General features: G+C 42.5%; 1 protein-coding gene across 2 annotated transcripts in view; it reads left to right on the top strand.

The window, feature by feature from the left end:
• The window catches only part of ASB7 (ankyrin repeat and SOCS box containing 7), a 57,423-nt gene extending 42,634 nt beyond the window's left edge, over positions 1 to 14,789 (top strand). For both annotated transcript variants that reach the window (XM_090028767.1, XM_090028765.1), the window contains exon 6: positions 509 to 14,789. In XM_090028767.1, the coding sequence (XP_089884893.1) occupies positions 509 to 648 (140 nt within the window). In that variant the 3' untranslated portion in view covers positions 649 to 14,789. The remainder of the gene's footprint in view (positions 1 to 508) is intronic.
• The last annotated feature ends 13 nt before the right edge of the window (positions 14,790 to 14,802 follow it).

Raw genomic sequence — 14,802 nt, 5'->3', positions numbered from 1 at the left:
GAACAGGCTACCTAGAGAGGCTAAGGAATCTCCATCCCTAGAAATTTTCAAGACAGACACTTGGCTTGGATGGTTTAGTCAGAGATGATCCTGCTTTGAGCAAAGAGCTGGACTAGATGACCTCATGAAGTCCCTTCTAGCCCTACTTTCCCATGATCAAAACTCCAGGTTTAGGTCCCAGTTTTGGAAATACTTAGCATGTGTTGCTTCACTTGTGTAAACACTTGTGTATAACCTTATCTCACACTGATACTGACTTCAGCAAAACCATTCATGAACAGAGATATTCTTGTGCATCGGTGTCTGCAGTACCGAACCCTTTATTTTCTAAAGAGTTATATTCTAATATTCATTCATGAGAGACAACAATCAAGAAGAAATTCTTCTCTACCACCCGTCAAAAATAAATATATTATGCAACTTTAAAAGCGTAATCTTTTACAATGTTTTAAATGTGATTTTTTCTTCTATTACATGACACTAATACATTCCTTTTTGTCTTTTTCAGGACAGCCCAGAAACTTGCAAGATCTATGCCGAATTAAAATCCGTCAGTGTATAGGCCTTCAAAATCTAAAACTACTTGATGAACTACCCATTGCCAAGGTCATGAAAGACTACTTAAAACACAAATTTGATGATATCTGATATCCATGAAGAGAAGGACTCTAAACAAGATTAGTTATATTCCAGATACTTAGAGGCTGGTTGCCTTGCACAAAGTATATCCTATGCAAATTCTGATTTTTCTATGAAGTCAGAAGGCAGGTATACACTTCCTTGGGTTTTTTTATACCACATGCTAGAAGGTCTTAATTTTTGGTTTCTTGGTCCAAGTTTACAAGGTCCAAGGTTTCTATACAATATTACATTTACAAAATTTTGTTTTCATTAAATGAAGTGTGCAGCCTTGCAATAGAGATGGAACACAGTCTGCTCAAAGAAAGGAAGGATTGGTTCTGGTTGGTATGCGTGGTGTCATAAGCCAGCTGAGTAGTTATTTAAATAAAAGAGATTTGGAAATAAAGGCCCCAGTTCTGCCAAGGGACATGTGGGAAGATCTTTGTTACTGCTGATTGATGGAACTTGTATAGGCCTAAATCTCTGCCCTCATGTATCCCTTTGCAGCTTCAAGACAGAGATTGTAACCAAGATGTGTTGGTACTGTATAAATGCCATGTGGAAATTTAAACAGAAAACAGTCGCCCAGCTAAATTTTTAGGCATATAAATTGGCACTTTTTATACTGTTATTTTTCCTAATTACTCAAGTTTGGATGTCCAAATTCAGGTCCTTTTGCTTTTTCCTCTCATTTCCCTGTAAATGGGCTATTGTTTATAACGGCTGTTTTTAAAAGTGACAGTACGGTGCACCGAGTCATAGTCTCTGTATTATTTTGACGTTCATTTAAGGGGAAGCCAGTGTATTCCGTTTCTCATGCAGTGCCTCCTGTGCAATAAGTTTTCGGATGTGCTTTGTCCATCACGTTCCTTGCTTAGCCTCAATGCATTATTTTTGAGGGTAGGGACTGCTGCCTTACTGTAGCATTGATACTGCAGTGCTATGATGACATGGCAGTTATTGTTTTATAATAATCCCTGAATTTCATGAATGTATAACTTTGGCTCTTTGTATTTCAGTTTGCGCTGAAATTTCACGTTCACTTTGTCAGGCCAAGTATTTTCAATGCCCAAGATGTGGTAGAATACTTTCCTTTTTTTAAAGAGGGATTACAGGTTTTTGGGGGATAGGCTCTCAGTTGTTTGGGGTTTGTTCAAAGCTAAGTAGCCTCAGTTGATAAGCTTCCATTAACTTGATTTTCATATGTGCGCTTACTAAAAATGCTCCCCTTAGCATTAATACTTTAAATTTTGCAAACAGTGGTGGTATGGAAAAAAAGAAACAATTTCTGTTTTTTGGCAGGTAGGCGGGGAAGAAATAAGGAAGAATGTTACTTCTGTTCTGCTGTAATGGTTTTGTTTGCTCATTTCTGTCGTGCAGTAAGTGGAAATAAAATGAAGGCATCTTACTCCTGGATTAATTGGGGTTAAGTTACCACACTTTAATTTCACATGCTGCAGGATAAGACCAAACAGATGAAACAGTAAGCACCGCCCACTTACAATAGTTTTAATCTGTCTATGCCCTAAATCAATTCTTATTCATCTGAAATTAATGACTAATACAATAGTCAAATTTTGCTGTCTCTGCGTGGGTTTGTTTGCTTGTTTTAATCATAAGCATTAGTAAGATCAAATAATGAAAACGTTGCTGGTAGCGAGTGGAGAGTGAAGGCCTCAACATTAAACAGGAAGGCGTCAAATTTGCCGCCATTTCATGGTTCTTATTATCACAGGGTTGTGGAGTCAGTATAAGGCTCTTGCCAAAAGTTTTCTTTTATTGTATCATTATACTGTTTTCAGAAGGACCCCTATGTAACGAGCGATACTTTCATACCAGTGAGGTGTGTAGATGTGGGGAGGTAAAAGAAATGGTGTCGGCTTTTAATTTTAACACCGCCACTTTCAGAAAGTTTAAGGAAAAAAAAATAAAGGAGAAGCCAGAGAAGCAAGTCTGTTTGGATTTACCAGTTTATCCCTACCAGTTCATCCTTGTTCCTTGAAACCAGGGATTGTCATTTTTCTCAAGTACTAAACTTATTGTCAAGGTTTCCACAGGAGCCATAGCAGCAAGGATTATCTTGCCCTTTTGTGCCTCGCAGGTTTGCAAACAATGGGTTAGATTTAGAGATCTGTGGCTCTGAGGACGGGTAATGAGATTAGGAATCTTTCTTCCCGGGCTCATCGATTCAAATCCAGCCTCCTTCAGCAGTGGCCAAAAGTTAATGTTGCAGCAGCCTGTAGGACAGTTCTCCATGCCGAACAGTCAGTGTACTTATTATGAATGTATACCCTTGTTGGCAGCCTTGGCAAAAAGGCTAGAGAGTAACTGGGCAAGATGATGTTCCTCATTGCAGTGCTTCCTCCTCAGGCATAGTGAAAATGCATTGGCGGTGTTTGTACTGTGGAGAGAGGGAGCTAGACTTCCTAATGTATCTTTTAATGAACACTGAAAGCAGAAAAGATCACCCTCTTGGATCTTAAGCACCTAGGCATGATGAGTAAAGTTACAGGTGGAATGAGCAGAGTTAAGGAGGAGATGACAGCTTTTTAACTCTGAATCTTCACTTCAGTGACATAGAAACAGAACCTTAATATTATTCGAAAGTTCTAATAAAATATCTTAACGTTTAACTATTTTCTTCTGAAATTTGGATTTAAAAACCATTTTCTTCCCTGTTATCAGTGAAGCTTCATTTTTTACAATAATCTTTTTCTAAGATGAGTATTCTTGTCAAAGCCCACATCAAGGGATATTGCTTGTTCTGTCTGCTGCTGTGACTTCAGAAAATTATGAAAGACCTTGTTGGTAACAGAAATGCTATTTAATGAAGAAATATGTAATTCCATTATTTATTGTTTGAGGTTTGGGGGTTTTTTGTAACTGACATTTTAAAGGGAACACTCTTAAATTTCAGGCCAGTGCAAAGCCTTTCTTTTATTTTAAAAAAAATGTTCAAAATCCTTGCCCCTTTTAGTAGCAAATTTACAAAGGACTTGATCCTAAACCCACTCATGTCAGTAGAGAGGCTACTGTTGGGCTTGGAATCTGGCTTTTAGGCCCTGATTCAGCAAACTGCTGCAGCATGTGCTTAACTTTGAGCCTATGAGTAGTTTTTTATGACTTCTGTGGGGCTGTTTGTGTGCTTTTTTTAAAGTTTTAGCTCATGCTTAAATGAGTAAAGTACGGGGCTTATCCATCATTCAGGCCTAACTAGGTTTGAATGATGTGGATCTGTTCTTTTGTTGCTCCCTTAACTAGATGCAACATAAAAACTCAAACTGAATTTGTTTTCTCCATACTCTTTGGACTGGAATGGGGCAGGATAAGTGCATAATATAAATTTGTGACACAGCCTAGTTCCATTTCCTTATAATTCATTGTTCAACACTTTATTAAACCTTTTAAAAAATTGGCAATACACCAAAGAAACAGACTAGTAAAAGATTCTGATCATTAACAAACTGCAAACCTCATCCTTTAAAAACAAAGCAGAATTTTTTTTGTAAATATTTGTGTTTATAAATGTACAGCAGAGAGTAAGAGTGGTTTTTTTTTTTAGATTATTTAATTACCATATTTCTAAACTATTTACTACATTATAGACAATACTCGTTAGTTTGCAAAACTTTTGAGTGTTTTGGTTTTTTAATTCATTATCACTCATGCTTGGATTAACTCTGGCTTCCTCAGGACAGCGTGGAGAATTTAGTTTTCTGGCTATAGTTGGCAATAGCAAAAGAATGCATCTGGACAAAGAGAAATAGTATAATTAAGTTGTCATACAGACACCCTGAAGCAAAAGAGAACATGTAGTGTGTTTTAGCAGAGTGGACCATACGGAAATCTAGATTCCTAACTCGTTCTCATAAAATCTCTCCAGAGCCCAAAGTGTCATTGGGACAAGAGCAACTTACAATTTGCCCACAAAACTAGCTTCATGCAACTCTCTCTCACTGTGTTTCCGGTATCATAATGTATTTTGTTCTTCCTTTGTAATGTAAGTTTTGCTTTGGGTCAGTTTGAATTTAAAAAAAAAAAATTGAATCTGGTTAAAACCTCTTGGGTTTGTGTTCTATTTATTTCTGAACTAATGCTTTCATAATGCAGTACTGTTTTGGACAGACTTTCCTGCAGTGTCTGTCCCCATCCCCCCCTGCACCATGAAATCCTTACAATCCCAGTCATGGCAATGAATAGCTGATGATGGGTAAATCATGCAGTTGATACTCGGCTCTGCCTCACGATACGAGTTAAGATCACCCGTGGGATTTAGGTAAATCTGAGGAAAAACTTGGGCCCTCAGGGCTGGAGTGACGAGGTAGGATGAACTCAGATGTGGTGCACGACTAATCATTTCCACACATATATTTCTGTACACTCGCACAGAGCTCTAAAACTTACAGTGGCTTCATCATGGGTATATGCAGGGGAGAGTGCAAAACTGAGGGGCCAAAGAAGTCATGTTTTGCAACTGGGCTTGTCATTTATGCAGTGTCTATTCATAGTATTGCAAAATGGAATAACTAAGTCTGCTTATGAATATGTTGATCATTGAAGCAGAGACTAGAAGCAAAGAGTTTGGGTGCTACAGGTTCTTGATATAATACAAGCCCAAGCTATGAGTCTTCAGGGATGTGAAGAGGGTGGAGGGGAAGAAAACTAGATTAATACCCTAATCATTGTTCTGGGATTCATTGCAATAACTGTACTAAAAACTGCTGAAAAAGGGGACATTCTTCATGACTAGAGAGTGTCTCCTTGAGGAACAAGGTGCATAAATGTGATCTGGCTGTGCAGACTTTCTACAACACAACATTCGAAGCCCAGGCTGCTAAAGATTACTACTAACAAACTGGACAGATTTGGAAGACTAGCATGTTTACTAAATGCTCTCTGCTGTAAAATTTATGTTCCTGTTTATGTATCGTTTCCTCTGTTTGTTCATTTGTCAGCTGGAAAGCAAAAAGCAATTAACTGTAAATGTTATTTGTTTTAAAAATAATGGTTTTGCAAGCTGCTGACAAATGAGATTATACGTGGGAATAATGGTCTCTCCATATATTGGTATGCCTGTGTGACTGGAAACTGCTCTCTTTGCATGGCAAAGTACTGTTTTGCCATAGTGCAAGCAAAACTTTTTTTGCAACTCCTTTTAAATTTTAAGCTGTCACCAGAGGTAGAATGTCCTACAAACATAACTACAAGGTAGGAGCTAGGAACTCAATTCTGCATCTTCCACTGGTTCCTCATGTGCTTGGCCAAGATGCTCTAGTGTTTCTCTCTTCTCCTCCATCTCCTTGTTTCACACAATGGAGACTGGGCTATTATTTACTTGGGACGTTCTAAGCTCTACCCTTCAAAGCTAAAATCTTATGTCGGTGCTGAAGTTTTACCACTGCTACTGTCCACTGGCGGTTTGGATCTTTATTTCAGTCTGTTTAAAAACCAAACCAAAGCAGAGCCTGTCGCTTTAGCTCACGAAAGCAAGAAACAAGTTGGATATATGCAATATGTCATGAAGCCATGCTAACAAGGTTTTCCAGCTCCTGGATGTTGCAGGGATCCACATTATGCAGGTGGAGCAGTGGCAATTTAGATCTTGGCACTGTGCTGAGTTAGTGAGAATCTCCTGCCATATAGTGAAGCATTTTGTACGTGCTTCCTTCTCTGTGGGTCTACAGGGTCTTTGATTGCTGTCTGCCAAGTCCCACAGAAGCATGGGATACTTCTACAGAGCAGGCAGAGCTCTGTGTCTGCATGATAAAGGTGTGACCCACATCCAGGGGATCTGATTTCTGTGTACACTCATGGAAGCACTATAAGGAATTTCTCTAAATTTCCCTATTGTTACCAGGTAGTGAAACTAGCACAGTAATATAAGAGTAAGGTATTTGAGAACAGCGTGTGCTACACTGAGAAAGCACCCATCCCAGAACGTCCCTAACTGGGTTTATACTTGGTACATAGAGCCTTGTGTGTAGCTTTGCCTTTTTTTTTGAGGAGGGGGGAGGTTTGTTTGGTATTTTTTCTAAAGAAAAAAGTATATAGACAATTTTAAAAATGGCACCAATCCACATTACTGGCTGTAAAATTGAAATTAAGCCCATCTCTGTTTTAAGTCTTACCTTTTTAAAAAATAGATTTATATTCTTGTTGTGCTCCAAGTATAGCAAAAGGTCAAAATCATGCTGTTCTGCCAGTTGCATAAAAGCTCAGTTAAATAGATTTGTGCCAAATTTTATTTCTTTTCTGGATTTCTACCAGGGTAATTCCACTGGAGCTGGTAGAGTCAGACATCATGTAACTGGGTGTATAGGAGGGAAGAACTGATTTTGTTCTCTGGAAATCGAATGGTCTGTTGGGATACTTCAGAGGTTCATCTCAGGCCTTTTCAGTCGGCTTTGCTGTCTTGGTCTGGTTTTCCAACTTTTAACAAGAACCACTTGACACGTTGCTGTAGCTGAGACTTCTCATTGGTAGTGCCAGTGGCCTTTGTGATTTTTTTTTTTTTGGAGAAGGTAATTATGGTTTCCCTTTTATCCACTAGTGCTCTGATGAAAGTGCTTGCCCAGAATGCAGGGCACGCTAGTTCGATTAATTCCCCTACCTGAGGTCATTTGAACCCTACCCTCACCGTGTCCCACCTTACCATGCTATAAGGGTGGTTGCTTTCAATGTTACCCGCTGTCATTGTTCTGCTTGGCACGGACTGCTTGAATAGCGGTTGAGCCATAGACAATGCTGGTGACTGGGGCTGGTTTTGGTCAACCTCTTGCTCCAAGTCATCCAGAGAGTGTTTCAGACCAGGGATCTCCCCCTCTAGTGCTCTGGGGTCCAGCTACCCCTAAGGAAAGGGTACCATTCAGAGCTGCCTCCCAGGCTGGGGGCAGTCTAGGCTCTCCCTGTTGGGTGTATGCAAAGAGCTGAGAGCTGCTGCTGCTCTTGGCCTTTCAGCTTGGGGTGGACTGGAGAGTGCAGAGACCTGTTGGCACGGGAGACTCCTTCTCCCCTTCGGTCTGATCTCCTCCCTCCTATGGTCTGTGACTCCATGAGCTGCTGCTCCAGGCCCGTTTGTCATCTCAGGCAGTCCACAAGTCCTGTTGTCAGGAGTTGCTGCTACCCCATTGCCTTGAGCCCTGGGACTTATGGCAAGGGATGAGGCCTTTTTCCTACCTCATAGGGCCCAGCCCTGCAGACTGGTTGAACTCCTTTTTTTTGGGAGAGGTTTACCTTAACTGGATGAGGGTGAACCTTGCTATTGCCATCAAGTCCCTCCCTTATGAGAAGATGGCTCCTGCCCTACTGGCACAGGGGAGTAGGCAGGTCTTGGACTGCCTGCCAGGTGAGGGAAACCGCGTCCTTCTCCACGCTCCTGGTGGCCATTTCCCATAGCATTGCAGGGGTCCAGTGACCCCGAAGAACTGCAGAAGGGAGTGACAAGTTGTTTTTGAAGGATGGTCGAGTGGTGCAGGTCATCGAGACCATGGCCCAGGAGACTCCACATGCAAGAGGGGACTGAGGAGTGGTGTGTTCCCAGGTTGATAGGGCTGGAGGGGGTTGGCATACACGTGGGGAATGAAAAGTGGGAAGACAAAGGAATTGCACGTGGAGGGGGCAGAAGAGGGTTCCTGGCAGCCCCTTCATAAAGATGGTTTTAGGGACTCTGGAGGCTGCCTTGACTGGGGCCTTGTTGGCTCTTTTCAGGCCTGTTACAGTGGGGATGGAGCAGGCGTCTAAGGGAGCAAGGGATCTGATTGCTACTGGTAGTTGTAGGTACCTGGGTTTTGAACCCCTGTCACTAGAAAGGTGTGGCATAGCTCTGGGGACATTTTTTTTCCTGACTTAGGATAAGGGGACCCAGGTATTGAAGGCAAGGGATTGAGGGGAGAGCCAGAGCCATCATGAAAGCAGCAGGTTAGAAACAGGATTGCACACCTTGCATGCTGGAATTAGATGTGGAGGTGTGGGGAATAAGCACATGTAGACTGCCTAGGTCTGATGCACAAGGAGCGTATAGAATGACTGGCCCTATGTACTTGGTGCATCTGCGTGTGTGAGCAGAGAGGATGGAGCAAGTGCAGATGGAGGAAGCCGTGTCTGGGAGCATAGGTCTGATGAGCGTGTGGGTGAAAGCGATGGGATGGACTGAACGAACACTACTGAGGCATACAGCAACAACACATGGAATAAGCATGAGAAGGGCAAATAGGCTGGAGTGTCCCAACTTTGTATAAACTTGGCAAACTAGAATCTGCTGACTTTTTATTATGTGCACATGGCTGCCATAGTTTAGACCCTCTCCTCCATCACCTGCAGGAATACCTCTTAGCATTGTTATGGGTGCTGGATACCAGTCTGCCCTCCCGCCCCTATGCCAGGGGTTCCTGCCTCCTTTTAGCAAGTGACCAGTTAGCCTGCTCTCCCCACCCCTATCCCAAACCCCTCCCCATATATGAAAGCAATATGTCAGGGGTTTCTGAACTGGTATGCATACCCCTGGGGGTATACAAGACCTCTCTGAAGGGTATGCAGGAGAAATTGTATAATGACAGATTAAATTTTCATTATAATAGTATTTGGCATTTAAGGGACTAAACTATAAAACAAATGCTGGTCAGGGTACGCAGGCAGCTGGTAAATCTGGAAGGGAATACACAATAAGAAAAAGTTTGAGGATCTGCCGTATGTGACAAAGTAAAGACTGAAGGGAGTGCTTAAGATGGCAGTGCTAGTAAGGCAGTGCTCGTGCCTGTGAGTGAAGGGGAAGAGGTTATGAATTGCCGTCGCTTTTGGGGAGGTAGGTTGGTGACTTTGAGCCAGGGGGAGTGAGCAGGGGTGTTTGACAAGCTTAGCTAACTTGCAGTGGCATTATTTGTATATTAGTTGTATATTAAGCGGAGAAGCTGCAGTCAACAATATTCTCGGGCCACTCTTAAGACAAAAAAAATCATAACGTGAAGTGGATTGCTGCTTTGTTATGAGCGAGCATCTCTGCTGACTTCCAGGAGCTGAAATTCGGCATTGGAACTTCATATCATTAATTTTCACTTTAGTCAGTTTTAATTTCATCTGGTCATACTGGCTAAAAGCAAAGCAAAATCCTTCCACATTTTTCGTCAAGACTTCCCTATTCCCATATGTACCAAGAGTTCCTTATTACCATATTCACTTACAGAGGAATATTTTATTCCATGACCTGACTCTTGATTTATTTTTCACTGAAATTTTGTGCGATCCATTGTCATGCTTTTTAATGAAGCCTAGACTGCTTTAATATCAGGAAACACTTTTACATTAGACAGAGCTTTCTGAAAGAGACATGTGAAAGATGATCCAGATGCAGAAACTTTGTTTTATCTGGCAAACAAATTCAGATAGCTCCTGCTGCTAGTGCTCAGGCATCTTTTCTCTGTTTTTGCAAGCTTCAGTACTTTGGGGTGTGTTCCCCGCCCCCCCCCCCAAGCTATTTTGGATGGACTTGTTTGAGATGACCATTTTGAGCAAAGACAGATTTCACTGAACTTGAATTGTCCTCACAATGCTCATTTAAGCCAATCCTTTGATGTAGGCACTGCTATATTTGATACCGACTTGGAGGGTAGGATCAGATTCTTCACTCTCAATTGGTATTTTGTGCCTGCTATCTAAGGCCCAGGTTTCCAGTTTTCCTTGTCTTACATTTTAGTCATCATTATTACTCAGATGCCTCTTTGGTCAAGTACATGGTTATTTCCTATATTGTATGCAACTGAACTTGCCAGCCTTAACGGTTTAGTAGAGTTTTATATTAAAATAATCAACTGAGTTCTGTAGGCACATTTGTTCTTAACATTGTTACAATTCAGTATCTTGCTTTAAAAAAATCACCAACAAGCCAAAGATATCTGTCATGGGGGCTGATGTAATAGTCTTGTCTTCTAAATACTCACTTATATCTAGCAAGTACATTACCACATTTCATATTCACCTGCAGCAAATGGTTGGGCTTTGCTTGTAAACTTCCTTCTATCTCTCCATCCTTAGGAAACCAGAAATAGGTTGTTCTAGTGGGGTTGTTAGGTGCACTAAATTATGCTATGTGGAACTGTTGTGTTCCTCCAGTGGGGATTTAGTTGTCATTTGTTATGAGCTGCATCTGGATTGTATCAATCTTCTTTACACGAAGATGCACAGTGAAAGATTTTTGCCTGCTTGCAGCATGGGGTCAGAACCAGATTATTCTACAATACTAGAAAGTGTAGGGAGCATGCCATGTTGTTTAGAGCTGCTTACCTTTAATCAAAACCCTCCCATTCCCATGAGACACCAGTAAAAGCAAAGCTTTTTGAAGGATGCTCTTCCATGTGAAGAAAGCTGCTACCTTCCAATCCTCCAGGTCCAAAGCGGGATGGGAAAGGAAGCAGGCTGAATTCAAATGTTGCATTACCTCCACCTTGCCTGGCCAACTACTCTTTGGAAAAGCCCGCTGGATAGAAACAGATAATCCCATGTTTGTGCTGTACATTAGGGTGGTCAGTAGGGAAGACTCCATAGGTACTTAAAGGGAGTCTCCTGCTGCAGGGAGTGGCCAGACTCAACAGATTCCCTCATCTCAAGAACAAGGACAAGTGCAAAGTCTGCACTTAGCACAGAGCAATCCCATGCATCAGTGCAGGCAGGGGGCCAACTGGCTGAGCAGCAGCTCTGCAGAAAAGGACCTGGGGGTGACAGTGGAAAATAAGATGGATATGAGCCAGCAGTGTGTCCTTAGCTAATGGCATACTGGGCTGTATCGGTAGGTATGTTGCCAGCAGATCGAGGGAAGTGATTATTCTGCTCAATTCAGCACTGCTGAGGCCACATCTGTAGTATTGTGTTCAGTTTTGGGCCCCCCACTATAGAAAGGATGTGGACAAGTCAGAGAGAGTCCAGCAGAAAATGACTTGGGGGCTGGGGAACATGACTTCTGAGGAGAGGCTGAAAGAGCAGGGTTTATTTAATCTACAGAAGAGAAGACAGAGGGGATTTAATAGCAGCCTTCAGCTACCTGAAGGGTGGTTCTAAAGAGGATGGGCAAAAGCCAGGCCACAGGCTGGATCTGGCTGGCAGTGGACTCCATTTCCCAGCAGCCCCTGCCCACTGGTCGGGGCCGGTTTCCATGGAGACCCCAGCAGCCCTGGCAGGGTGTGCAGCTGCTCAGGGGCTGGGCTGGGATCTTGCAGCCCTGACAGCAGGGTCCAGAGCCAGGGCAGAGCTGCGATCTGCAGCCTGCTTGCTCCAGGCAGGGGTGTGCAGGCAGCAGATTGCGGCTCAGCCCCGGCTCCTTGCAGTGGTGACAGTGTGATCTGGAGCTGGGCCAGAGCCGCAATCTGCTGCTTGCACACCCTGGAGCGAGCAAGCAGGCTGTAGATTGTGGCTTGGGACCCTGCTGTCACTGCCGCAAGATCCCAGCCTGGCCCCTGAGCAGCGACCCACCCTGCCGTGTGCCCTGCCAGCGCTGCTGGGGCCAGTCTCCATGGAAACCTTGGCCCTGCTGCTACAGCACAGGGCTGCTGGGGTCTCGACATGGGCAGGGGCTGCTGGGAAATGGAGTCCGGCCACTGGCTGGATCCACCGTTTTGCCCACCCCTGGGCTAGACTGTTCTCCGTGGGGGCAGATGGCCGAACAAGGAGCAATGGGCTCAAGTTGCAGCAAGGGAAAGTTTAGGTTGGATGTTAGGAAATCTTTCTCAGTAGGAGGGTGGTGAGGCACTCAGGTTACCCAGAGGGGCGGTGGAGGCTCCATCCTCGGAGGTTTTTAAGGCCTGGCTTGACAAAACCCTGGCTCAGATGATTTGGTTGGGGTCGGTCCTGCTTTGATCAGGGGGTTGGACTAGATGACCTCTGAGGTCCCTTTCAACCCTAATTTTTTACAATCTCCAAGAGGGACAGAGGAGGAAGAAACACCTTCAGATTTAGGAAATGGGGCTTCTTACTAAAACCATGTTTTTGCTCTGCCTCTGCAGCAGTATGAATTTTTTTTTTTTTTTTTGCAACAACGACTGGTGAACAAGCAGTGGGCTTGAGCTACGAAGTAGATACCTGAAGTGTCATGATACCTGATCTGGGGTTTTTAGCTTAGTGTCTTATGGACGTTAGTTTTTAGCTGCTTTCTGCCTTTCCAATAGCCAATAGGTTTGAATTTGAGAGGTCATTGTGACTCTTTCTAAGGCTCCTTATCTTGTATTGGAAACTCTCCTGGCCAAAATTCCCTCCCTGAATGAAACAGTGGAAAGTCTGAGATGCTCAGTGCAATGCCTGTCGCTGCAAGTGAAAGCCTGGCTGACATTTTCTTTTTTAAGGGTATCAGGATGGAGGATGTTACTGCACTGTCAGTGAAGGAGCAGCATCTGCTCCATTTCCTTGGTCTAGCTGTTCTTTAAGTTGACATATTGACTGTAGCAAATGCTGCAGTCTGCCAAAACGAACAGCACTTCGTTCCAGCACTAGCAGGCAGTCTAGTAACAAACATGACATGCGACATCCTATTACAACATTGCATCAACAAACGAGATCCCCCGTAGCCACGAAGTATGGGAAACGAGCAGTCTGGAGGGAAAAACAAAGGATAATGTCACTGAAGTCAGCTTGTATTCCACTTTTTAAAACAAGGAGTCAGATAGTCGTCAGACTTCCTCTTTCTCATCCAGCAAATCTTTTCCCAGAAGCAAAATTAGTGCATGTATTTACTCGAGCATAAAAAATGATTGTCTGTTTTTTGCAGATGCTATTAGTTCGCATTTTAATAATTTCTTGTTATTTGCTTATCTCCCTCAAAAAACGTACAAGAGGCAGAGGGTACCCACTGCCGGTATGTCTGCCACTAACGAGTCTCTTCCTCCTGCAGACATAGCTGTCAATGTGATTACACCTAATCTCTTAAACAGTGTCACATGGACAGCTTTGCACCCTCCTCTGTGCCCAGAGTTGTCCTTTGTGGAAATTTCAAGCAAATTCAATATATACAAAAAACTAGAACTCTCGATTCCAAAATGAACCCTTTTATTAGACCGACTGGAAAATGGCAAGCTTGCAGAAAAGGACAGTTGTCTTGCCATTTTCCAGTTGGTCTAAAAAAGGGTTCATTTTGGAACCGCAAGTTCTAGTTTTTTGTATGTCTTTTTGTCTCAGACCAACGCAGCTACCTAGTACACCCCTGAAGCAAATTCAAGGCATTTTATACTTAGCACCATGGGTAGTAGAGGGCCTGAATGCACTGTCCTTACTCTGAGCTATAGTATGAATGAATGGTGTATTGGCACTGAATTGGTGAAAGGCTGATGATTTTTTTTTTTGTATTTATTTTTTTGCACAGGATAATGTAAGGTGGAAGCTTTTGTTCCGAATTCAAACTTGGGGCGGTTCTGTTGGGCTATAATAGCATTGCTTCCTCTAGTACCAAGTCTGAATTGGGATCTTCTAGCATAAAAGTGAATGCACACTACTTTCTCAGTACCACTTCATCATCCTCCGGTGCTTGCACTATAGCTGACGGGAAGAGAATCCTAATGCCTCGGTGTGAAGCCTAATGAAATAAGAAATGAAAGTCTCTTAGTTGACTGGATCCTGTACGATGAGCCATAGCTTTATGAATGTGTGCTTTCTTATAGGAACTTCAGGGAAAGGTCTACTTTTGTCAGGGATAATTTTAGAGCACTTTTTATTTCGTATAGAATCACCTTAAGCAGATTAGTCAGACTCCAGATGGATAGGAAAATAATTGCAATACATGAGAGAATCTGCTACTGTGAGAGAGTTCTCTTCTGCTGCTATCTGTTCAACAAAAAAAGATGCTTTCTAATACTCAGTAAACTGGCACCAGGATATTTAATTTTATCCAAGGGAAGAAAGTAATGTTTTTTTGTTCCAATGTTAATTTTCCATGTTAAACTCATTTAATGAAATTCTGCCTATGTAACTTGGATCTTAAAGTCCTGAATTTGTCTTTATTTAAACCGGATCATGTTTATTTACTAATATACTTGCTGCAAAACAGTTAGAAACTAGGCATATTTTTTTTTTCAGTTTTAATTCAGCAATATATATTTCACCACAGAATGCAATCAGCAAGTCATGTACAGCATAATGGCTATTTAAACTTGAAATGTAAGCCTACAATATATTAAACTGAAGGATTTGAAAAATCAGATCTTTGTAGTG

This window comes from Crocodylus siamensis, chromosome 15, assembly GCF_052110815.1.
Source record: "Crocodylus siamensis isolate JL-2025a chromosome 15, ASM5211081v1, whole genome shotgun sequence".
Lineage (NCBI taxonomy): Eukaryota > Metazoa > Chordata > Crocodylia > Crocodylidae > Crocodylus > Crocodylus siamensis.
Note: the sequence above shows the minus strand (reverse complement) of the source record. Positions and strands in the feature narration are given on the sequence as shown.